General features: G+C 37.1%; 1 protein-coding gene across 2 annotated transcripts; it reads left to right on the forward strand.

Annotated features, from left to right (window-relative positions):
* Window positions 1–7,429: 7,429 nt before the first annotated feature.
* On the forward strand, window positions 7,430–15,695 carry slc5a3b (solute carrier family 5 member 3b). Of its 2 annotated transcripts, XM_028023802.1 has the most exons (3): window positions 7,430–7,775; window positions 8,626–8,697; window positions 11,847–15,695. In XM_028023802.1, the coding sequence occupies exon 3, from the start codon at window positions 12,097–12,099 to the stop codon at window positions 14,215–14,217; it is 2,121 nt and encodes a 706-aa protein (XP_027879603.1). In that variant the 5' UTR covers window positions 7,430–7,775; window positions 8,626–8,697; window positions 11,847–12,096; the 3' UTR covers window positions 14,218–15,695. The 2 variants fall into 2 exon arrangements, with proteins under 2 accessions (XP_027879603.1, XP_027879602.1); XM_028023801.1 differs by lacking the exon at window positions 8,626–8,697.
* The last annotated feature ends 9,336 nt before the right edge of the window (window positions 15,696–25,031 follow it).

The following is a 25,031-nucleotide window of genomic DNA, read 5'->3' on the forward strand; positions in this document are numbered from 1 at the left end:
TGCTACCAACTGCGCCACTATGCAGTCCATAATAAATAGCTAATAAAAACAAATTATAGATTCTTAGCAGCTCTGACCAGTTTCATGATACCTCCTTTCATCAGTGTGCATATTATTTATTAATCAAATAGGAATGCTCATGCATGCATTAGCTAATTGAATCTCATTGTTTGTTTGCGATTTTATACAGTGTTTGATATGTTGACCTGCAAACAATGCTTAAAAGACATAGTATGTCAACTAAGCAAAACTATGTAAAAATAACTAATAACTTTGTATTGGATATAAGCAATTTGAAAAAAAAAAAACTAATCTGGAATTTGTAAATGAATTACTATAGTCCCATAAACAGTAATACCTTAACTATTAAATACATATTACGGTTATATTGGGTGTAACTGTTAAATCTGTGTCATATGCAAGCAACTAGAAACAAAAATCCATATTTTTCCTGGAATTATAAATTAATCACCTCCAACATTAACTTATTAACAGTCAGTGAATCAATACCTTTTAGTTCCAGAGAACTAAAAGGTATTGATTTTTCAGTTTCTACTTATTTTATACGTTTTATGTTTGATTTTGTTGTTGATTGTGTCTAGGGATTTCTTTTCAGAAAACCCATTGCTGCCCCCTCTTCCACTAAATATATTTAATTTGAAGAAGTAGCAGAAGTCAACGGTCTTCATAGGGTGCTTAGTTCCTTCCTAGAAATCAGGTGAGAAGATGTGTAAGGTCAAATTTGAGCTACTGCTCCACTGCATCAAAAGAGTCTGCTGAGGTGGTTTAAGACATCTGCCTACTTTGTGGATTTTTCCTCTCGGTTCTACATAGGCACTTGCCACTGACATGTTATTGAAATACCTGTTGTGGAGCTGGATAGTGTCAAAAGGTTTTCTAATCAGAGGAGAAAATTGGATAGATGGAAAAACAAATATATTCTTGTTTCTAGTCCTTCTTTAAATTAAATCAGACTCAGACCCGGAACTTAAAAAAAAAAAGAAAAAGAAAACTGCTGACAGTATTAGAGTTTGTTAGATGTAGATATTAATGATCAATTCTTAGTTTCAATAAGCATATATGATATTGTTCTATTATTTAACACGCAAAAAGTCTAATGATTGTTCATCCAAGCTGTCCAGTTTTTTACTTTTCAAAACTATCATCCTGGCACATGTTGAGAAAATGTGAGATTTAATTTGATCTAGAAAGAGCAATGGAACCTAAATTGAGAAAACAACAACTTAGAATACAATTGTCTCACTGGCTATTATTGCTTCATTACAGCTTCTGTTGTTTAGAATTTTATATGACTGTGAGTCTTTTCTGCGAACGGATGGCAAAATCCCTTTTCATTATTTAAACCAAAATTTGCTGAACATGATGCATTACGTCTTACATATTAAGACTTGATGGAAGACTTATCTAGTTATATAATAGATTGACAGTACATCCTTGCACAGAAAATAATCTGCATGTTCAGGTTTAAGCCTGTAGATGGGGCCACTGCAGTTCAAAAAACATTCTGTACTTGTTTTTGTCGAAAATGTCTGGGCTCACAAAGAATGAACTTAGAATGTGAGGATGTAGTCAGTGATTAAATAATACGTAGATTAAAAAAGAAAATACACAGGATAAATATACTCATCTAAGAAGATAAAACAAAGAAAGTATTAAACTTTTTTTTAAACCCATCTTAAAAAAAAGTAATATATTAACTTGTATAAGTTGAATCCATGCAAAAAAGTTGAAAGTGGTGAGGAATTTAGATTGTAAAAGGCTCAATGCTTAATGTTTGTTACACGACAAGACATTACTCGATTGTCTGCAAACCGAAGAGAAAGTTTTAAACTTTTTTCAACTGATTTTTGTGTGAAAAAATGTGCTCTGATGACACCAAGTTTCTTTAACTTAAGTAGGTTAACAAAAATAATGCTGCTATTCGTGTTGTAGGTAGAAAAAAGAAATTTGCTCAGAATGACACTTCAGATCAGGTTAAGACCATTGGTGACCATGGAAAAATCTGTAAATCTGATTTTTAATTATAAATTATAGCTTATTTGCATATAATTTATAATGTTATGATGTCTTTGCTATCTTATATATATAGATGAGCTATTGTTAGCTCATTTTTGGCATTTATATTTGCATACATCAAACTGCACCATGAGTGAGTTGAATGTTCTTATTCACAGTAGTTTCTTGTTAAAAAATTAAGCTTTGGGAATTAAGTATTTACAACATACTCCGATTTATTAAGTTAAGTTTAGATTTTGTTTCATCACTACAGAGAATAGTTTCTCAAAAGTAAAATATTAAAAAGATTTTTTGGAAGTGTAAGATTACACTTTTCAGTCTGCAGTGGTTTTTACTTTTGAACTCCCCTGTGGATGTGATTTTGCCCCAGTCTCTTTCTAAATGTTGATTCTTGAACACTGACTGAGGTAGCTGTCTTACTACAGATGTTGCTCTGGGTTTGTTTGTGACCTTCTAGAGGAAGTGTTGATGTGTTCTTGGAGTCATTTTGCAAGGCTCGCCTATTCCTGGAAGGTTCCCGACAGGTTCATGTTTCCGCCATCTGTGGAAAGAGGCTTTCCCCGAATCCAAAATCCTTACAAATGGCTTTGCAGGCTACAATTCACTTTACTGTGGAAAGTGACACTGACGTCCCATAAGCATCCAGGTTAACACTAGCTTCTGCCTTGAAGGTGTCTGGGTTTTTCTTGAACTTTTTAAACTATTTTGTGTGATCTGACTATATGACAATTTGTGTCACAAGAACAGACATACATGTTCTGGTATGAGTGGCCCTCATTATTTCAAGCTTTGTCCGTAAGTAGCTTCAAGGTTCATGTTGTTATGATGTCACAGACAACTTTTCTTTAAATTCTCAAAATTACATTTTGATATTTATTTTTCTTTAACTCAATCTAAATTCTTGTTTATATATATATATATACATATATAACTATATATATATAAATATATATATTTATATAGATATATAAATCTTGAAACTTAAATGGGACCTCTCCTGGTTAATAAATCTAAGTAGCCTCAGTTCTAAGTAACATAAGACTGACGACATCTTGTTTTATGGCTGTTATCTTTTTTTTTTCTTTTTTCTTTTTAATTTAGACTGCATCTTTGACACAGTTGATTGCATAAGGTGCAATTGTCAAACCGGATCCTGGAACACACATATTTATTCACCTTCGCACAATACTTTTACCTGATACCTTTGCATAGTATCAGTTTAAAATAAGTTGTCTGACTGGTCTGTACTATCACGCATGGATTTCCAAGCTACTAGTTGTGACTCCAACCCTTCAAACTAAATAAAGATGCAAAAACCGCTCTGTTTACTGTAATTGACATGGACGCGTTAAGAGAAAACCTGCCAACATCTCCATTTTGAATTTCAACAACAAACATTGTTTCTGCTTAGAAGGGCTTCAGGCTTAATACATGAGTGAATAAATCATCTGGTGGTGGGGATTACCATATATCTGAACCTCCATCTGCATTGCGGTGATTAACTTTTGCCAAAAATAAAATACTGTGGATTAGATGATTTGTGCACAATCATTCTGGAAGCTCATTAAATTAAATTGATCTATTGAGGTAAATTTAAAGATGAAATTACAAAAATAAAACAAGAGGTGATACAAACCAACAGGGAAGAACCCTAAAAAGACTTTGACGGCAGCAGAGGGATAAAAAGTTGTCGTAATTACTAGGACAATAAATTTTGAGAAGAGGTTCATACAGGGACAAGGAACAGGCAAGTCTGATGACTAATTGTGGAACAGCTGTGAAAGGAGCTTGAATTGGAGAAGAGCTTGAATTGGAGAGGCCTCTGCAAAGCCACAGTGTGAATACTGTATAACTGAAAATGATTAACACAGAAAAAAATAGATATAAGTGAAAAAGACACAAACAGAAGATGACAAAACACAAAGTAACTAGAAATGTAAATAGCTGAAAATTTAAAATGCAAAATAATGTAAAACTGAAAACCAAAGTGACTAGTGAAACTTAAAGTCCCAAGGATAAGACTAGATAATGCATTAAGATCTGCCTTGGTTGTGAAATTAATACAACCTGCTGACCCTGAACTAATTTCTCACCTGTTTGTGCCATTTGTGTTTGATTGCAGCTGTACCTCTGTGACCTTTTACCTGTAAACCCACTCAGTAGCTATAAAGACGATTATAAACACTGAAAGCAATATACTAATTGGGCAATTAACTTTACAAGATTAAGCAAAATGCTTTACAACTTAACACAGACACAAAATTTATACAATGTCTTGTTCATACAAAACAAGGCATTTCGTATGCGTAATATAGACTTGGGATAATAAGCAAAGCACACACTACTATCTGGTTTTGTCAAGTGCTCTAAATCAAGCAGGAGAACCAACAGCTATTTATATTTGTTGGAACACAATAAAAAATTAACAGAAGAGCTTAGTTTTTTGTGTTTAAAAACATAAAATGCAATCAGTAAGGAACATCCAAAGTCAGGACATTTCTTCAAGGAAATTTTGTCTGTACTTTTCCATCTCAGTCTGTTAATAGAGAAGTTTCCTCCCCGAAAGACGAACTGAAAAACGCGAGACATTTACTGTGATCATGCTGACAAACACAGCAATAATCTTGCCACACGAGATGATAAAATAGTTTTGAGGTTATCTCATGCTAATAACTCCCAAAGTGTGATAAAGTGTTAACCACATAACAGGTGGTAGTTTAGCTATCACCTGTTATGTCTGATTAATGTTTATATTTTTAATCAACAGCAGCATTACGTAAGTCTCAGTTTAATTCCCCAGTAATTACTGATGTCGCTAATGAAATGAAATGAAATGAAATGAAATTTATTCGAACATGATACAAATATAAAAATAAAATAGTGCACAGTAACAAGAAGTGCATAAAAAAGAAGAGGAAATACAGATTTTTTGTTTCAGTTAACATATCATGCTCAAAATGGGGTAGGAAGAAGTGAGAACTTATAAACTCCTACCCCCTAAACACTTGAAACTTTAGAGTCCTACTGTCATTAAAAAAATCAAAATCAAAATCAAAATGGCAGTCAGAAGTAACAGTTACTAATATTTACCCATACATTTTCCTATTTTTTGCTGGTTTGTCTTTCTAAACCCTTACACCAAGTTGTTATCTGCAATACACACCTTATTGCTTTCTGTCACCCATATGTGTATCTATTGAAAATTACCTCCTTGTACTTTCTTTTGAATTGTATTAAGCTATTGCTTTGTTTTAAATCTTCATGTAACTTGTTCCATAACTTTACACCTTTAATTGAAATACAGAAGCTCTTTCTTGTTGTTCTAAAATTGCGGATCTTGAAGTTTGAGTGACCCCTTAAGTTATACCCCCCTTCTCTTTCAGAAAACGTGCTCTGTATGTACTCAGGTAACAACTTTTTAGATACTTTGAACATAAATTGAGCCATTTTAAATTCTACAAGCTCCTCAAATTTGAGAATTCTAGATATTATGAAGAGCGGGTTTGTATGCTCATAATAACCGACATTATGGATGATGCTAAATGTTTGGAACTTTATTTCAACCAAATAATCATTGTTTGGTGAACAGAACAGAGAAACTGTAAATATCTGTCTAAATATATTTTATTCTTGGTTTAATATGCTATCAATCCAGGTCCGGATCTATTATCTTTCTTCTACCCCAGTTTGGGTTAGTAAAATGTATTTTAAATGCTTTTAACCTAGAAAACGTGATAATTAGAAAAAGAAACTCAATGTAACTATTTCCTCATTTAGCAAAAGATAGACTGAGCCAAAGAAATCTTTGCCTGCTTCTCACAGTTCTTCTGCAACACACAAACTTCTGGATACACAAGAGTAAAAGAAATTTACTAAATGCACTTAATTACACTTATGATGCAAATAAAGAACTTTAATTTTTATCCACAACTAAGTTTATTTGTGTAGCAAACCTACAAGAGAATTACTATTCAGTTTAAAAATGTAAACAAGTCAAAATACAATGGACTGAAATCCACAGTGAAATAAGTCTAAAGCTCTAAGGATATGTCAAAGCAAACAGAAAATCCAATGAATGAATGAATTCACTTCCTGATACTCACAACATGATCTTTTCCCCTTCTTACACAATAACCTCTGTCCCGCAAGGCATGCTGGGAGATGATGTTTCGCGGGAGATGGAATTTTTCAAGATACCCGTTTAGAGTAGTGAGTGGAAATTTACCCTGTCCTCTTGCTCCTTTTATATGGAGAACCATGCCTTCCTTTGCAGGCTTTTTCAGAGAAAGTCACCATATTTTACTATAATTTTATTTGTCAATTGAGAAAATTTGATAATATTAATATTACGAGAAAATAGATATAGCAGCAATGTTTCTTGTGTTTACATTATGAGCGTAATTGGTTATAATAACCACATCAGAATGAATTGTAGTTGTAACACCTGTGGTAGCAGGGCAAGGAGGCCAATCAGAAGACCTAGAGTAGTTTGATTGACTTTCATTCAATTTATTGGCAGCCCTACTGGCATACTTTTAAATATCCAAGCAGCAAAAACGCCTGATGTATTTCTCACTAATGCAATAACAATATGTAACATATTGTTATTGCATATATATAACATATATTGAATATATATAACATATATTCAAAATGTTCACATTAGAACACAAAATAGGATTATTTTGCTTTTCAAGAACAAGCATTTCTAACATTCAAGTTTGAAAGTAGTTATTTTACAAAACACCAAATACACATTGCTTATCATAAATTATGCCCTTAAAGGACATGAGTGATAGCTTTTTACAATGACAGGTATACTTAATTTGGATCACAAGCGGGATTGGAAGACTGCTTTGTAAAAACCCCCCCCAAAAAACAGATATTCCTTAAAAAGTATATTTTCTGATTGGTATGGGCAACATTATTATTATCTGACAAAACCCTCAAAAAATCCAAACGGGAATGTGGAGCTGCTGTATTAATCTAATAAAACATGCACTAATTACCTAGATTTTTCCAGGATTCAAATCTAAACCCAAATTAGATTAAGTGTCAGACTTCCGTAGCCAGAAAGAGCAGGCCCTTCTGGTAGTTTCTCTAACTCCAAGCAGCTCAGAGATTTACTATTATTAATGTATTGTTCTAAGATAAGCAGGGACCTTTGTGTCTAAATATAGGGCTGCATGTTTTGAAAATGATTTAGTAGGTTTATGTACGCTACAGTTTGCTTGAAGACCAATAAAAAGTTGTGCATTGACAAGAAATTCTAGAATATTTCCACAAGACAGCAAATGCAAGTGAAGTTTATTTTAAAGACATACGAGACCAGATACGGGATAAGACCCAACTAAAACGCACCTGGCCTGGGTCTCTCGATTTAAGCATGGGGGTTAATGCGGGTAATTAGCCGGAACAACTTCTAGGCGCATTTGGTGCGTCCCTTTAATACGTCACGGGTCCACGTGTGGGGCGTGGATTTGTATTGGTTCCTATAAGGAGTACGAGGCTGATAGATTATCGTTGTCCGACAGAGCATCACAGTTGAAGCGAAACTCTCCTTCAGCTGGGGAAGCCGACTTATCCTGGTCATATCTACACACTGCGAGAAAACAAGTGTGTAGTGTCTCTTCCTGGGCGGACTGAGTATATTCTTCTTCCTGTTCATCGACTTCAAGGGGCGTGGAGTGGCGTGTTGAAGCGCGTCTATTGAGTTACATTTTTTTCCAGTGCAACCGGTGAGTGTAATCCACGTCTTTAAGTTGATCCCATTTAAAATATACCGACTGAATATCACTATTAACCCGCTCGGGGTGTGTTTCCAATAAAAGACACGCTCTCTCTATATATATATATCAGCGATTGTTTTAGTAAACCTCGTCTGACAACATCAGAATGCTGACGTCAGTGTACGAAAACAGTCGTTATCTTAAAGAAAAGACCCGCTTAACGCCACAATTCGGCTTTGCGAGCGCAGGCAAATGTCCCAGACATACCGGAGTGGTTATGAATGAGACGTGTAATGTCGCGGCATTTTCACGCGAATGAATGAGCGGCTGTTCTAGAATTTTCTTGCCACCTGATAGGTTGGTCCGTGTCTGCTCGTGCGCTGGTGTCGCCTCCTCTTTGTATTCTCGGGGCAGTCTGCGGCTGTCATCCGCATCTGGACGCCAATTGAAGCCCCATTGTTCCGTAGCGATACTCTTGCGTCGCGTTTTATGTTGCTCCAAAGCTCAAGTGGAGTTATAGAGCCTCACCTGTGACTAAACAAACAACAACAACACACCCCGTTTCATGTCCTCCATAAGCTGTTTCAATGGGATTAATTTGTATCACCTTCCTCTCTTTGTACTGCGGGGCTGATACCAAATGATTTAGGTTGTATTGATAAGGTTTAGTGCAATTTAACCGTCTGGTGTTCTGCTGCGTTTTGCTTTTGAAGACAGAAATTCAGCCACAGCTGGAAGGTAATTGTTAGCCTGGGATTTAAACTGACAGGAGGAGGAAGAGCAGAAGAGTTACACCTGCGGTTTGTTGTTATACCTGTTTTATGACGCAGCCTTGTCGTGTCGCTGTGTCACCTGACAGTGTCCATGCCATCTCTCAAGCTAAGTTGGGGACCTTGAAACGCATCGCATAATACCAGTGGAGTTATTTTATGTAACTGCAAATAAAACTCTTTTCCATTTTGGATTAACTCTGTGGAGTTTAATGACGATTTTTTAAAATTGTGTGCCTGTGCACCTTTCCGTCGTATGGGTGTGTTCTTTTTTTTTTTTAAACCTTTTTCGAGGTAGCATGGGTCTGGGAGGCCAGATATATTTTTTGGCACCATCATAGGTAGGCTGGCTTGCAAAGACTTGTCCTATATTCCAAACAGAATAAATTCATTTGGGAAGAAGGCCATCAATTATCTTTTTTTTGTGAAACATATTTAGAATGGAAGATAAAGGGTTTCTGAACAGAGTAATTGTCCAATATCAGTGTAAAATGATTTATTACATTTGTGAAATAAACATTTTTTTTTAATTTCTCTTTATGCTGCCTTACATATCTGTTAGTAATTCCGACTGAAAACTCTTTACATGTTTTATTCTGTGCACATGTTGCACAAAGGAAGATCATTGGTGGCAGACTGCCTCCTACCTTCATTTTCTGTGTAAACAATAATCTGCTTCTTTAGAAATAACCACCTAAACCAAACATGACAACCATTTAAATATGAATAAAATAGCGTTTGGATAAACTACAATGGTGTTTTGTGTATTTGGAGTTATTTTTAGACTTGACTCCTCTTACACTAGTGGTTATCTTCAGTCTTCTGGACCAGCTCATTATACCAGTAGTTCCCAAAGTCAGTCCTCGAGGGCCGGCACCCTGCATGTTTTAGTTCTCTCCCTGGTTTAACGCACCTGGATCAAATGATGGTTCATTAGAAGGCCTAAGAAGAACACTGACATGCTGAAAAGGTTGTTATTACCAGCACGGAAAGAACTAAAACATGCAGGATGCCGGCCCTCGAGGAACGACTTTCGGCACCCCTGCATTATACTAAATTAAGATAAAAGCTTGATTCTTTCTCTATCCAGGCTAACTATTTTATTATCAAAATAATTCAACAAGAACGGTTTCAATAAAATGTGAGCTACCACATGTAGAATGCACAGCACTGTTATTCTGGCACTGGGGCTGAGTAAGTCGGTCCTGGCAACATTGGGGAAAAATAGTGATTATGTTTTAATCCCGTATTATGTAACTTTGCAAATCAAAAATAAAAAATTTATTTACTGAGAAATCTCCCAGTGTTTCTGAGCCAGGGTCTCTTAGGCAGTTTATGGCAACCACATGGAGAAATGGGCCTTGTTGATGACTTAATAAAGCTGAAAACAAAGACTTCTTTTATTGAGAGAGATGCTTTTGCATAGAGCATGGTTGTGAAAAAGAAGGCGTGGGGGTTATTTTCTGCTATGTATGGCAGGGTGAAACCTCAGGAGAGGCCAAACATTTAAGTGTTTGTGATGATGGGGGGCGAAAAAACCCCCAACAAAAAACAGATGTGCTCAAACTTCTCCCAAATGTATTCCTTTTTGCTGACTCTGGATTTTTATTTAATCCATCTGATTGTCTATCTGAATATGTATTGTTCACCAAATATTCACCCTACAGGAGAAACTTAGATCTGGCACCTCTGTTGAGTGGATGGTCAGTTTAAGAGCATTGGCTGCAGTCATTTATGGAAATCCTCCACAAAAATCGCCTTTGGATAAATTTTTGTCCTGTATGAAGCAAATAAGTTTGAGATTTATATGTCAAAGTACTATTTATACAACATTTTAAGTCCTACTGGAGAGTGAAGAGATAAAGACCTGGGGTAAGATAACTCACCTTTTGCAGAATCTGAGCATCGAGCTGCACATCTCTTGATATCTAAACAACATTCACTATAATCATAAAACAGATACTATACTACAATTTGAGATGCTAATTCTTTTAATACATTAGTATGAACACAAACGTATGGAAAACCTATAAAGCACAATCATTTAATTGGTCACACATGGGGCAGAAAACTCTTAAATAGAACCTGCCTGACAACATGCAGTAGGCTGTAAGATCTCACGAAGCATTGCGTCATGATTTCAAAAAACAAATCAACATAAGAAAAACAAATCCATTGCAACATTTCCCTATAAATCCAATTATACTCAATAATGCATGATACTAATAGCGGTTCAGCAACCGTTTTTAGATCCCGTCACCATATTCCCGGGGATTGTTGTTTGCTATATTGCAGCTGAGGTAACACATTGACACTGAGATGCTCTGAAAAATGTTGTGAGAATGCTTGTAGGGAGCTAACTTAAGTGTGCAGGAGTTTCTTCAAAAATGTGCAGAAAGTTGTTCCCAGTTTCAGTCACAGTGTTGTAGAAAACGCTGCACTGGTAAACACTCACCACAACCACAAGAATGTGCACCCCTGATTCTTTTAATGGTACATCCCAATGGGGGGTGGTTATCTCTTGACAGCTAAGACAAAGAAAACAATTTAATTGAAATTCATATAATAAACCAGATGATTCAATTTCTGTAACTGTAGGTGATATTAGTAACATTTGCTGATGGTAATTTGAATATATCTGTAAAAGATAATTTTTGATACTGAGTCTCATAGTGATCTTTATTTCAGTGAAGTCTAATGATGATTATTTAAAAAGAGGCATTTTGAGGAACTGTCCAATAAAGGCACACAGGATGTTCTAGGGCTAATTAAAATCATGTTTTTGTGTGTGTGTGTATCTTTGTGGGATTTTCTAAGTGTAGGCATGTTCTTAATCCAAAAAGGAGTTGCATGACACTCTAGAGGACACCAACATGGCCTCATAATAGGCCGTGTAGGAACTGTGTAGCTGTTGCCAGCGGCATTTTGTGCTTTCTTGACTCACCTTACATAATATTTCAGCTCTAGCATGTTGCGACGTTAGTTGTATTTGAACAGATTAGGAAGAAAATCTCAGGAAAGGTAAATCCCTTTTTAGTCTGGGTGGCACTGGAAAAATACAACCGAAGCAAATCCCAGTTCACTGAAGGTGCAAATCTTGTTTTTTTTTTTATTTTTTATGTTTGACATTTCACTATTTATTTTCCTAATCATTTTTGTCATACGTTTTGTTGTGTGACCTTGAATTTGGTGTCAGTACACATTACTCAATGTCTCTCCTGTTGTGAGTTCTAACATGTTTGTGTTCAGTGTTTTTTTCCAAGTAAAAGTCATAATACTAATGATGTGTTTCTCTTTTTCTGTTTTACAGGAATATTTAATCTTAGCTTTTCTAAACTGGTGTCCTACAACGCCCTCCTCAGCCTCCAACAAACCCAGAGCCAACATACTACCTCGTTAAGCTTTTTCGACCTGGCAGTGGATCATTAACCAGCCTTTGCTTTGACTGAAAACTAAAGCAGCAAAATTTTAAAAATATTTCTATTTTTTTTAAATGAATCACACTAAGAACACTTGTACATTTGCTTCTTTTTAAGCTTTAAAGGAATTAATTTGTAAAAATGCATGCCAGGATGGAAGCAGCGGACATTGCAGTGGTCGCACTGTATTTTGTCCTGGTGCTGGCCATCGGGCTTTTGGCCATGTGGAAAGCCAATCGCAGCACCGTGAGTGGCTACTTCCTCGCTGGACGCTCCATGAACTGGGTAGTGATAGGGGCGTCCCTCTTCGTCAGCAACATTGGCAGCGAACACTTCATAGGTCTGGCTGGGTCGGGTGCAGCAAGCGGCTTTGCTGTAGGAGCCTGGGAATTCAATGCACTCCTCCTTCTGCAGCTGCTCGGCTGGGTGTTTGTCCCCGTCTACATCTACTCTGGAGTTTACACTATGCCAGCGTACCTGTCAAAACGTTTTGGTGGGCACAGGCTGAAGGTTTACTTCGCCTGCCTATCTGTGCTGCTCTACGTCTTCACCAAGCTCTCCGTGGATCTGTATGCTGGTGCTCTCTTTATTCAGGAGTCCTTGGGGTGGAACCTTTATCTTTCAATTCTTCTGCTCATCAGTATGACTGCTCTTCTCACCATCACTGGTGGATTGGTTGCAGTGCTCTACACAGATGCTCTTCAGGCAGTGCTGATGATTGGTGGAGCCCTGACCTTAACCATCATGAGCCTAATCAAAGTTGGTGGACTAGAAGGGGTCAGAACTAAGTATATGCAAGCCATTCCTAATGTCACTGCAATAATGGCTGCTGGAAACTACACATATTCACCATCTTGTCGCAGTGAACCAAAGCCAAACTCACTACACATCCTTCGCGGCCCTCTAGATGAGGATATTCCTTGGCCAGGTTTCATTCTGGGGCAAACCCCTGCATCCATTTGGTACTGGTGTGCAGACCAGGTCATTGTGCAGAGAGTATTAGCTGCTAAGAACATTGCTCATGCTAAGTGCTCAACACTCATGGCTGGACTTCTCAAGATCCTGCCCATGTTTGTGATAGTCATTCCAGGAATGATCTCCCGCATCTTATTCGCAGATGAGATTGCCTGCATCGGGCCGGAGCACTGCATGGCTGTGTGCGGTTCCCAGGCTGGGTGCTCGAACATCGCTTACCCACGCCTGGTGATGGCGGTGATGCCGGTGGGTCTCAGGGGTCTTATGATGGCGGTCATGATTGCTGCTTTGATGAGTGACCTTGACTCAATCTTCAACAGCGCAAGTACTATCTTCACTCTGGACATCTACCAGACTGTCCGGAAAACAGCTACGCAACGCGAGCTGCTGATTGTAGGCCGTATGTTTGTTGTGGTCATGGTGGTAATCAGCATCGCTTGGGTCCCTGTAATCATTGAGATGCAAGGTGGACAGACATACATGTACATCCAGGAAGTTGCTGGCTATCTCACCCCACCAATAGCTGCCCTTTTCCTGCTCGGTGTGTTCTGGAAGAGGTGTAACGAGACGGGCGCCTTCTGGGGAGGGATGACGGGTTTCGTGCTCGGTGCCGTACGGCTGATCCTCGCCTTCTTTTACCGCCAGCCTCGCTGTGACCAGCCAGACAACAGACCCTTCTTCATCGTCCACATTCATTACATGTACTTTGCAGCTGGACTCTTCTGGATTTCAGGGTTGGTTGCTGTGGTGGTCAGTCTTTGTACCTCTGCACCGGATGATGAACAGGTGCGTACCGCCACAGTCTGGGGGCTCCGCAAGCTGGAAAAGGTTCCCCCGAAGGACAGAGCTGTAAAGTACGGTCTCACAGAGAAGAACCCGTGCAACAGCAGCGAAGTCTACTATAAAGACATTCCTGTAGATGTCAAAATGGATAGGTGTCTAGATGGAGCTGAGATCAAGCTTCTGGTCCCGTCCACAGACCATGATCCAGCTACTCCCAGCACGGAAACGTCCCCTGCCTCCACCCCTGCTGAGCAGCCTGCTTTCAACCAGATGGATATGACCAGAACCGAGCCAGGAGAAAAAGGCCTGTGCATGCGCTTTATTGACTGTTTCTGTGGGTACAAAGAAGAACCACATGGTGCTTCGCAGAAAATCTCGCAGGAAGATGAGCGGGTGATTGCAGCGATGCTGTACGAATCCCCCAGAGTTAAACTCCTTCTCAACCTGGCCCTATTTGTGGTCTGCTCTGTGGGCATATTCATGTTTGTGTACTTCTCACTGTAGTTGGACCCCGTACAGAACTGTTTAGAGTACTTCTTTTGAATATGTAAGATAAGTGCAAGGTTTTTTTGGGCTGTTACAGCAGTAAAAAAATTTTTCACGGGTTATACATTTTGTCTGTAATATTTACAGTTATTTTTTGTATCTCATTAACAGGGATCTAAGCTTGTTATCATTTTTAAATGAGTAAAGCTTCTCCACGTGAAAAAGAAAAGCAAAACACATCGTACTTCTATGTGACTTTGAATCCTATTGTTAATCTTGCATTTAAAATGTTGACTGGGACTTTCAGAGTTGTTCTATAAGTGAATCTAATATTTGCCTTACTATATATGTTTTTGTTGCATTTGAGGATGAGTTGAAATATTTATGACCTCTTTAGAAGGGGTGCAAGAGAAAACATCAAGAAGAATTGCTGGGTACTTGAAGAATGTTGCAAATGCCGTTTATGTTTTAAAATATATTTTTAATAGTGATAATTGAAACAATTGATTTGACTTACTTAATGTGTTGCATTTAGAACCACTTTATGGAGTTGTAATAAGAAATGTATCCATGTTTTTCTGCTGATTGGTGTCAGAAAGAGAAGCATAACTTAAATTATTTTTCTTTTTTGTTGTAGTCAAAAATAGACATGGTATAATTAATTTAGTCACTTTTGACCAAATTTCAGTTGCATTTGGAGCATTATTGCTCTTTCTACTACTTTATACACATTGTGTTTTACACTACATTATGTTTGATTTTTTTTTTGTGGCTATTTTATTGTAACAGAAAGCACCAGTCAGTTCTTATTTGATGTCTTGTTGTGTTTCACATTAGAAAACTAAAGTCTTTTGCAAATCTTTTAGGGCTCATTTTGTTCAAATTGCTTCCATACTAAACTGTTTATTGTGTGTCCACTGTCTGTTTTTAAATATTGTCTATTTAAGGTTATTTTTTATGAATCTCCTACCAAATGTGTCTTATTGTGCAATGCATAAGTGGGGGAAAAAAAAGAAGAAAATTTACAAAGAACAAAGAAATAAAAAGTATTTTTAAAGTCTTGACTCAACCAGCTTTTTAATGCAGTGGGGTTTTTTTGTTTTGTTTTTTTTGGTGGCATAAATTTAGACTGATGCTGCAAAACTTAAATAACGTTTGTGTCAGGGTTAGCATTTTGTTGGCACAGCTTATTTCTGATGTCATCATTAAAATTTCTTTTTTCAATCTGCTGATCTTCTGGATTGTGGTAATTGTTTGAGTCACAACTGCAAAAATATGAAAATTTAAAGGAAGATTTGAATCAAGTTTTGCCCAACCCTGGGTGCACAATGTCAGTGAATGGGACAGGCAAACCCTTTTTCAAGTTGAGACATGTTGGGATGATGAGAGACGATTGCTGTACAGGAAAAAGCTTTAAAAGTTTTTTCTTTCCTTTTTGAGAGAATATACATTATTTTTATTCTAGAGACTAAATAAAGTTTCTGTGGAGACCAGAAGGAAGGTGCGGTTTCATTCTTTATTTTCTGAAATAAGTACATTACCCGAGTAAAAGTTGTTTGAACAGATAACAGAAATTGAGGTTTTCTGTTTATTATATTCATAATGTGAAACAACCCAAAGTAGTTTACATTGTTGCATTGGGCACTTGAATTATATTAAGCATCCTTGGATAATTTTGTTCTTTCAAATGGCATTCATAAACATAAGCACAACTTTACGGATAATTTGCACCTCATATACTATTGCAGTTTAATAATACTAGCAGTAGTAACTGGGAATTACAAATACAAATACATATTACCTGTGATAAATCTTTTACTTTTAAAATGTCAATGTAACTCATTAGTGTTTGTTTGCATGTGTATTAATATTAATAATAATCACACATTAAAAAAAACAAGAATTAAAAAAATTAAGCTGTTTAAATTCAGATCAGATTACTTCCGTCTTCTGTCCTTATTGCATTTCATCTTAAATTATTTACCATCACATCATAACTACATTAGTTAGATATCAAAACCATAACCATCCTCTTGTAGAGAAGGTATGATGTAAAGATTTAAGACTGTAACTAAATCATCAGTCATTATATCACTCCTTTCTGTACATCCTATGCAAAGAGCTCTGCTGTCTTATTGACTAGGATTAGATAAACCCCAGCAAAGAGCAATTAATCCGCCTTGAATCTGATGAGGACTCGGTTATCCCAAGCTTCTTTACCAAAGATTCAACTAATCAAAATCCCAACATCAGTAGTGATGAGGCTTCACATTCTGCAGTTTTCCTTTACTGACCAAATCTCACATGAGTGTAACTTTCCATCTGGATTTAAATTAGAAATACAACATAGAAATAGTTCATCTGTTGTCAATTTTCTGTTTGACTTGGATTAAAACTATGACACTGAATCCTAAATAAAGCAATCCAATAAAGATTGTTGGGTATTATGTTGACTAAGGCACTATATTATACAAAGAGATCTGATCCCCACTGTTGATCCTCCTTTGATTCAGAGGGTGACATTTGGAGGCCAATGATCTGAGTGCCTGTTTAGTCTGTGACTCATCACTGATATGCTGCGACTTACCATAGTATCAAGTGAAATGTATCATGATGCGAGGGGGTGCAGACAAAACCACATTCTGGTTGATTAGGAGCAGGTGTCACGCTTATAATTGATAAAATGAATAAAAATATTTCTCTTGTCATTGAAAATACAACAAAATCTGTTTATTATTTAGAGAAATAATGCAACATTGCCAATGATTAGCTAAACATGTTCAAGAATGACCTTAACTTGCCTCTGTGTACAGGACTGTGTACCTGGCAGGCAGTGAAACAAATAAGTAATTGCAGGATAAAGGACAAACAATGGCATAAAAATATAATTTTTAAGTAATCACAATATTTACATAGGCATAGTTATTCATTTATCAGACAAATTTAATGTCTGTCAAAGGTAGACTGAGAAAATAAAAACTGTTTTTATATGTGAAATTTTTTTTTTGCATCAAAAGCTGATCTAGGCCAACCTCACCTTTTGTGACCCCTAGAGGTTACATGACATAATTGTGATTGACCACCTTTTCTGGAGATCTCAGTTCAGTTTCTACTGTTTATCAAGAAGTCACGTTAATAGAACCTGTCTGACAGCAGGAAGTAGGCAAGCTGATCTTAAAAAGCAACACATTGTTTCCAGATCTATAGAACTCACAGAACAAACAGGACCAGAGTCATTTTTAACATCTTTTACACTGAGGTTAAAATGTATTTATAAGGCTTTGGGAATCCAGTGAACCTGGGAAAAAGCTGCTATCCACATATGGAGAAAACATGGAACAGTGGTGAACCTTCGCAAGAGTGATTGGCTTACAGAAGCTCATTGACAACTCATCATGTCATACACACAAAAAAACCCAAAATATGTTCTGCAGACCTCATTAACCTCAGTTAAGTCAGTGTTTGTGATTCAAAAATAAGAAATAGATTGGGCAAAAACGGTATCCATGAAAGAATTCAAAGGTGAAACCACAACTGACTAAACGCAACACAAAGGCTGTTTCACATTTGCCAAATTAAAACTTAATGGTTCCCAAGATATGTGAGAAAATATTCTGTGGACAAATGAGACAAAAGTTGAATGTTTTAGAGGGCATTCCCATTAAACCTGGCTTTAAACTAACACAGCCACATTTGGTGCTGGTGGAGTGATAATCCAGGGGTGCTCCAATGCTTCAGGACCAGTGATAATCAGCTGATAATCTGGGAAAACCGATGCTTTCAAAAGCTCTATTTCCATTATGACAGAACCTTTTCCATGTCAAAACATGTTGGGATGATAAGAGATGATTGCAGGATGGACAAAAATGGCTGTCTTTATGTACAAAGATGGCAGAGACATAACAAAAAAGACTTCCAGCTGTAAATGTATAAATTTTTCTTCCACTTCCCACTAATGTACAAAAAAACACTTGAACTCTGATAAAGGTTTGTGCCATCTCTAATGGTTCTTAATGGCACAGACAGACTGAACATCAAACTAACGTCCTGTAGATGTGGACAACGTTTTGGGCGATTTTCCAACAAAGCTATTGTTTGCAAATTCTAATTCTAATTCTATCAGTGATATCCAAATCATCATCATTTCGGATGCATTTTGCTTACTCCTCCACTAACCCCCGCTAGCCTCATTCCCAGCCTCTTGCCCAAGAGGAAACTAATGATATTGTCCTTGTGGAAAAGTACTGGCATTTGGGCCATGCTTTGTTCATTGTCTATTTCAGACAGAGAAAAAGCAGCCTGAGACAAATACTTAGATAGAAGTAGGTAAGCAAGATATATTATAAAATAAAATTATAAGTGACAGAAATCTACAGTGCTTTTTTTTTTTATCAAGCACTACGAGGTTGTCATGACCTTTTCTGTCTTTATCTTTCCATTTGTTTCAGTGTTACTCATTGAATGAGTCTCTACAGTCATGGCAGAGTTCCTGCAGATAGAGTGCCTTCCAAATGTGTTAACTTGAAGCTTTACACTTCACATTTTGACATTGTCAATGTGTTTTATTAGAGTTTTATTTGAAACAACAACACAATAGTGCATCTTTGTGAAACTTAAGGAAAATAATAGATGTTTTTCGAGTCTTTGTACGTGTCAAAATCTTCAAACTTCTCTTGCAATTTTAAAAGTCTTGCCACAGATTCCCCACTGGAGTCTAACTGCAATGTTAGACATATCCTTGTCTAACATTACAGTTCTCCTTCTCAGAGCTGTTAGATTTACTTCAACCAAAAACCCATCAACCCTGAACATTGCCTTACCTGAGGTGGATATCTGCTGCTTCTCCAGAGAGACTGGGGGACTCTTTGCTGCTCTCCAAGTAAAGCTCTCCTTTTTCACGCTCTCAGTTTAGTCATAGTAGGTTTGAAACGGTGCTTCATAAGACAAACAAAGCTTTATGTATAGTTTTATAACTTAACTCTGCTTACTCACAACTATATCTATGACCCGTCTACTGTGCTCCCTTGTCTTCATGATGCAGTTTGTTCGCTGTGTTTTAGCAAACCTCTGAGGCCTTCACAGAACATACTATATATACTCATAGATGAACTAAGTGGTAGCTACTGAAGGATTTTATTTAGATGTATTAGAGTAAAGTCAGAAAAATGCAAATGCACTTCGCACTTCTCAGTTTTTTAAAAACACAATTTATCAATTAAGCTTTCTCATTCAAACTCTACCTATTTTGTTTCTGAAGTAAAACCCCAGTATAATGAAATCAGTGGATCTAATGTGAGAAAACATGAGAAGTTTAGTACTTTTTTAAGATTCTCTATAATGGATGCAAAAATGGAGACAGCTGCAAACAATAAAAATATTAAATTGCATAAAGCCTCCTGTGTAAATATGTGTTAATATCATAAGTTTGAATCCTTGACAGGATCTTTCACAGTGCTTACATAACTACAGTATATTTAACACACAGTAGATGCAGTTAACCCCGAGGTAACTTCTTGGCAAAGCTATGTCTCCAGGAAAAGATGTTTTGTTGTGAATAAAAACAGGTTAAACTTCACCTTTGATCTGAGACACTGAACCAGTCAGAAGACTGGACTGCATCAAGTAACCATAAGCTGTTGAATCATAGGGTGTGTTTAGTTTTTGTCACATTGCTTCTGCAGCTTGCCTCAGGCTTTATCGAGTTAATGGTAAAGCTTTCGAGTAATCGAGTATCGAGTAATGGCAAGCAAGAAAGATTATGTTTGGATTGTTCCTTTGCAGTATAGAGGTCTTGTTTGAATGCTGGCTGAGAGTCTTTGCATATGTGGGGTTTGCGACTTCTTCCCACAGTCCCAAGCTTTAAGTGTGCATGACTCTGTAGAGATGTGCCAAGGGCAAAGCGCATACAAAAAAAGAAAAAAGAAATTCAGAATAAAATGATGATTCCTAATGTAGTTCACATACTGATGTACTGACTTAACCCCACATGGTGTGTGCTTGATCATAAATACATGTGACTGTGGCCAAATTAGGGTGTACACATTTGTTTATCATGATTGTGTTTGAAAGAGCAATAAAAAAAGACACTCCTGACAACCAACCATGACATCATGTTGATAAGGAAAACTAAAATGGTCCCTACTTCCACAGGGAGGATTTCAAGGTTAAAATAAGGTTATTTATGGCTTTAATTCTCTGATACAAAATGCTTCTGTGGTTTTAGGAAATTATCCAGCTGGAAGGGAGTTTTTTCTTTTTTTTTGTCTCTGCTTTACATGAAGCCAGATACAAGGATAAACATTTTTTTAATCACCTTTGAGAAAAGCTGTTTATATACATGGTGTAATGAGATTGATGATAATCGTGGGAAAAAATAGATGAAAATGTTAAATAATGTTCAAGTGTCCCTCAGGGATTTTTTGTATCAACTTCACAAACTTTACAAGTTGCGTGTTTTTCTTCAGATTTGAGTGCATTTTAGCCATCTTAGCCTTAAACAGTCATTTTTAATACTTGATTTTTGTGTCTCAGTTTAACTTATTTAATTAGATTTTTTCAGTGGATTGATTCTGAATTAACAGAAAGTCAGTAAAACCCAGAACTATTTAAAAACAACATTGACAAAAGTTTCCAGTGAACTGAGCAAAACACTTATCCTTGCAAAGGATGGAAAACAACATTTTGCACATGAAACAGTAAAAATAAATGTTCCACGGAGATCGTTTATATATATATATATATATATATATATATAAAGACCTTGGGCATTATTGTTACTAGACAGCATGTTTACCCTGACAAAAAACATGCCACAGCTTTTGTTCTGTTATCACAACTAACCAGACATGCAAAGGTTTAAAAATGTCGCTGTTGTTCATTCCTAGGGTAACAGCGGAAGCAGCCATGTAGAGAATGCAGTGAGACCCTTCAAATATACGGTGAACACATAGTCAATGCATTCCTGGCGTTCCCCGTGCATAGTCCCGACTAAACTATGGCGGCATGCCTGGGATTCTGCCGTTAATCCACTGAATAGGGCTTCCCTGGCAAAAGGAAATATTTACCTCCTGCAGAAATAACATCAGGAAGAATAGAGTCTGGGATCACAACATAATAAGGATGAGTCAATGAAGCAAACACCAGTGAGGCCTTTTTCTTTCAAGGTCATGATGTAAAGACAGATTAACAGTGACACAGTGCAAACCCTGTCAAAGAGCTGGCTGATATATGTAAACAGAGAGTTACTGACATGATGTAAAGTCTAGAATAAGGTGACTCAGTTATGACGAAACAAACCTTATTTTATCCTTGTATGTCATAATGAGTGAGGTAAAACAATGCCCCTATCAATCTTACGATTTACAGTATTGTTACCTCATTTCCACTGCTTACACAAAACAGTGTGAGGGTGAATCTAAATATTTGACTGTGTGATACTTCAGTCATTTCTTTTTTCTCTTCCACATCCCCTATACGGAGCCGAATCTTATGTCTTCTCATATGTTTTACACTTTCTAGGGAGAGGAATTTCACCAGACGAGTGTTGTAATATAAAAACGAAGGGGTTTCCACCCCCAGCATTGCAGGCACTGAATGTAGAGTTTTTTAACAACTGAATGTAGAGGGGTTTTTTTTATTTTAACATTTTAACTCTTTCAACAAGAGTTAAAATTATTTAATTATTTTAAGGTTTAAGAGATTGGAAATGTCTTTCATAAGACAATGAGGGCGATGGTGGCAACTGTGGTAGGAGTTCGTCCCTAAATTGCTGGGTTGCCGGTTTTATTCCCATGCTGTCTGCCTGTGTCATTGTCTCCTCATTACCTGCAGGTGGTGGTTGTCCTGGCAGCCTCACCTCTGTCATTGTGTCCCAGGGCAGCTGTGGCTGCAGTCCAGCTTGCCACCATCAGTGTGTGTTTGAAGTGCAACACTGTCCATTGGACTTGATAAAGTGCTATATAAGTACAGACCATTTAATATGTTTCTGTTACCAAGTTTAAATTAAAAGTTAGAATACTACAACATCATTGGCCCAGCCAGAGTCCTGACACTGCAAGGAGAAGCAAGCATAGACAATGGATGGATTGATTAATTTAATTTTGTCTAAGTCAGTCTCACAGCAGACATTTGTTCCAAAACTTTGCATCAGCATGCCACTCCCACAAAAAACTCAGTTTGATTGTATCTGAGTGCTGTACTCAGCTCAAGGCCAGTTGAAAGCATTTGACTCTCTCACAAACACCTTCATTTTGTTCACACCGAGATAAGGTTTGTTTTTGTTACACCAGCTAACCTTTTTTTTTGTACTAGCAAAAAATATACTTTGTAAAAAAGTAATAAAGCGTCACCAAGCAATTGGTTCAGAACAAATTCTACGCTGATATCACATAAGGTACATTTATTGCAATAGTGATATTTAGGAGTATTACTTTAAATGGAGATCAATACAAATGCATGCCACATTATATTTATACTACGGATTTATCTGGTTTTGACTGGGATGGTTTTGTTTTTGGCGTCAGTGCCACAGGTGGTAGCGCCGTTGCCTTGCACCTAGAAGGTTCTGGGCTCAATTCCTGGCCTGGGGTCTTGTGTGGAGTATGCGTGTTCTCCCTGTGCATGGGTGAGTACTCCGCCTTCCTCCTACAGTCCAAAAACATGGCTGTCAGATTAATTGGTCTCTAAATTCTCCTTATGTGTGTGCGCATGATTGCTTGTCCTGTCTGTCTGTGTTGCCCTGTGATGAACCGGCGACCTGTCCAGGGTGTACCCCGCTTCTTGCCCGTTGATCACTGGAAACCCCAATGGGACAAGGGTGTAAGAAAATAGATGGATGGATTTTCTTCCTTCAACAAATATGCACCTCTTTGTATTGGTGCATATACAAAGAGGTGCATATACAACAATAATACTCAAAGGTTTGTGATTGTAATAAGATCAAATTCAAGGGGTATGAATTGTTGTTCCTGCATCATTATGAAAAACAATTATTTATTACAAAGGGGGAGGGGGGGGGAGGGGGGATGACAATATAAGTTACTTATACAGGAGTTATTTAAGAGGATTCAGGCGAGTTACATTTTAATCACAAGGTTATTTTCTTCAGAAGGACTGAAAAACATTTCCATGACGTCTACTGGATAGGCTGACTTTGAAAACAATAAATAATGGGTCAAAGAGACGGTTCAGGTTAATTTGTTACAGTGTTTGGAGTCAGGTGTAGTTTTCACTGCAGCAGGGCAGTGAGATTAAAGGAGGGATTCTGGTCTGTGGCAAGAAGAGGGAGTGGTGACTAAATAAGAAAATCTCATGACCACGTCTGGAAAAATACTGTTGTAGCTCACTCAAGGACAAACGAGAGAAAGAAAATAGAGAGTAACTCATAACATGAGCAAGTTATAGAAGGAGAATGTTTGATCGATTAAACAGTTGGACAAATAACTTGCAAGATGAGGATTAGTCATTCTTTTTTTGTGAATTTGAGACCAGATAATTGCTTCCCAAGCCAACTAAAAAACAACACTGTCAGGATGTTTACATTTATGATTAGGCAAATTGTTTAAAATCTGACATTTATGTATGATCTTTTATCATATTTTTATATTTTCTAATATTCAACATTTTGAATGGGAGTCATTGCCCACAAATAAGCAATTTCCCCAAAGGGCTCAACTCAATAAAGTATTTCTGATTCTGAAGTAATCAGTGTCACTGAAATCAGCAATGAATTTCAGACAGAAATAAATGAGGATATATGTGAGTGCATGTGAAAAAATGAGGAAGCAGCAGTAAAAACGTGTCGATGAGCGTGTGTGCAAGTCTGCATTTTGGAGCTTATGTAACATTTAAGCTCAGCTTGGGTTTTACGGTTCACTGGCTCTTGAGGATCGTTTACATATGTCACATTCACTGTAGGGATTGGTTGGCTGACCCCTGATGTTTAATCCAGCGAAGCTTGGGATGAAGTCAGAGAGCTTCTGGTCATAGCAGTCTTTGCTTTTGCTGTCCGTAGCTTTTTATGGCTATATTGAGAAAGACTTCACAACTTTGCTGCAAGACTTTAAATTTACTTATATTTGTGCATCACTTAAGTAATGAAAACAATACTTTAATATTTTTGCATTACACATCCCTAATTTCACAAACAATACATGTAATTAGGGATTTCACAGGCCTCTAGTTTTGTAAAGATTCAACATACCTATATTGATATTTGCTGATTTAGAAACTGTAATACAGAGAAATGTAAGAAAAGTTTCAAAAATATTTGCTGATGGTGACTGTGGCGACTCATGTGGAGCTGCAGCAATCATAAGACAATAATTAGTTTTGCACTCCACAAATCTTACTTTCTGGGAGACTGATTGTCAACCAAAGATCTTTTTGGGAAAACAACTATCAAGTAGAAAAAGGTGCTCATGTCAAATGAGTCCAATATTAAAAACTTTATGTGCTGAGAAAACAGAAACAAACAGACAAACAAAAAAGAACAAACATCCCCACTGAGCAACAGCTGTGGATGTGTGTTTCTTTTTTTTGGGGGGGGGGGGCAGGGAAAGCATAAATAAGAGAAATCATTAACCAAGAAGCCAAGAGGATGTTCTAAATCTGGACGAGATGCAATGATTCACAATTCAGCTGAGAAAATCTCCACAAATCAAATCTTTAAAGAAGAGTGTCAAGAAAAAAGCTGTCATTCAGAGAAAGTGATTAAAGGAAGCTTTGCAAATGTCGTTTGGAGCCTCCAACAAGCTTCGTTCCGGGATTGAAAAGAAAGAAATTCCAAATCATATTAAGATTTACCAAATATCTCTCTAATGAGAGTTTTCATC

This window comes from Xiphophorus couchianus, chromosome 7 (genome assembly GCF_001444195.1).
Source record: "Xiphophorus couchianus chromosome 7, X_couchianus-1.0, whole genome shotgun sequence".
Taxonomy (NCBI): Eukaryota; Metazoa; Chordata; class Actinopteri; order Cyprinodontiformes; family Poeciliidae; genus Xiphophorus; species Xiphophorus couchianus.

What these genes read in the sequence shown, in the direction of transcription:
- slc5a3b (XM_028023802.1), top strand. Translation starts at nt 12,097, where the DNA reads ATGCATGCCAGGATGGAAGCAGCGGACATTGCAGTGGTCGCACTGTAT.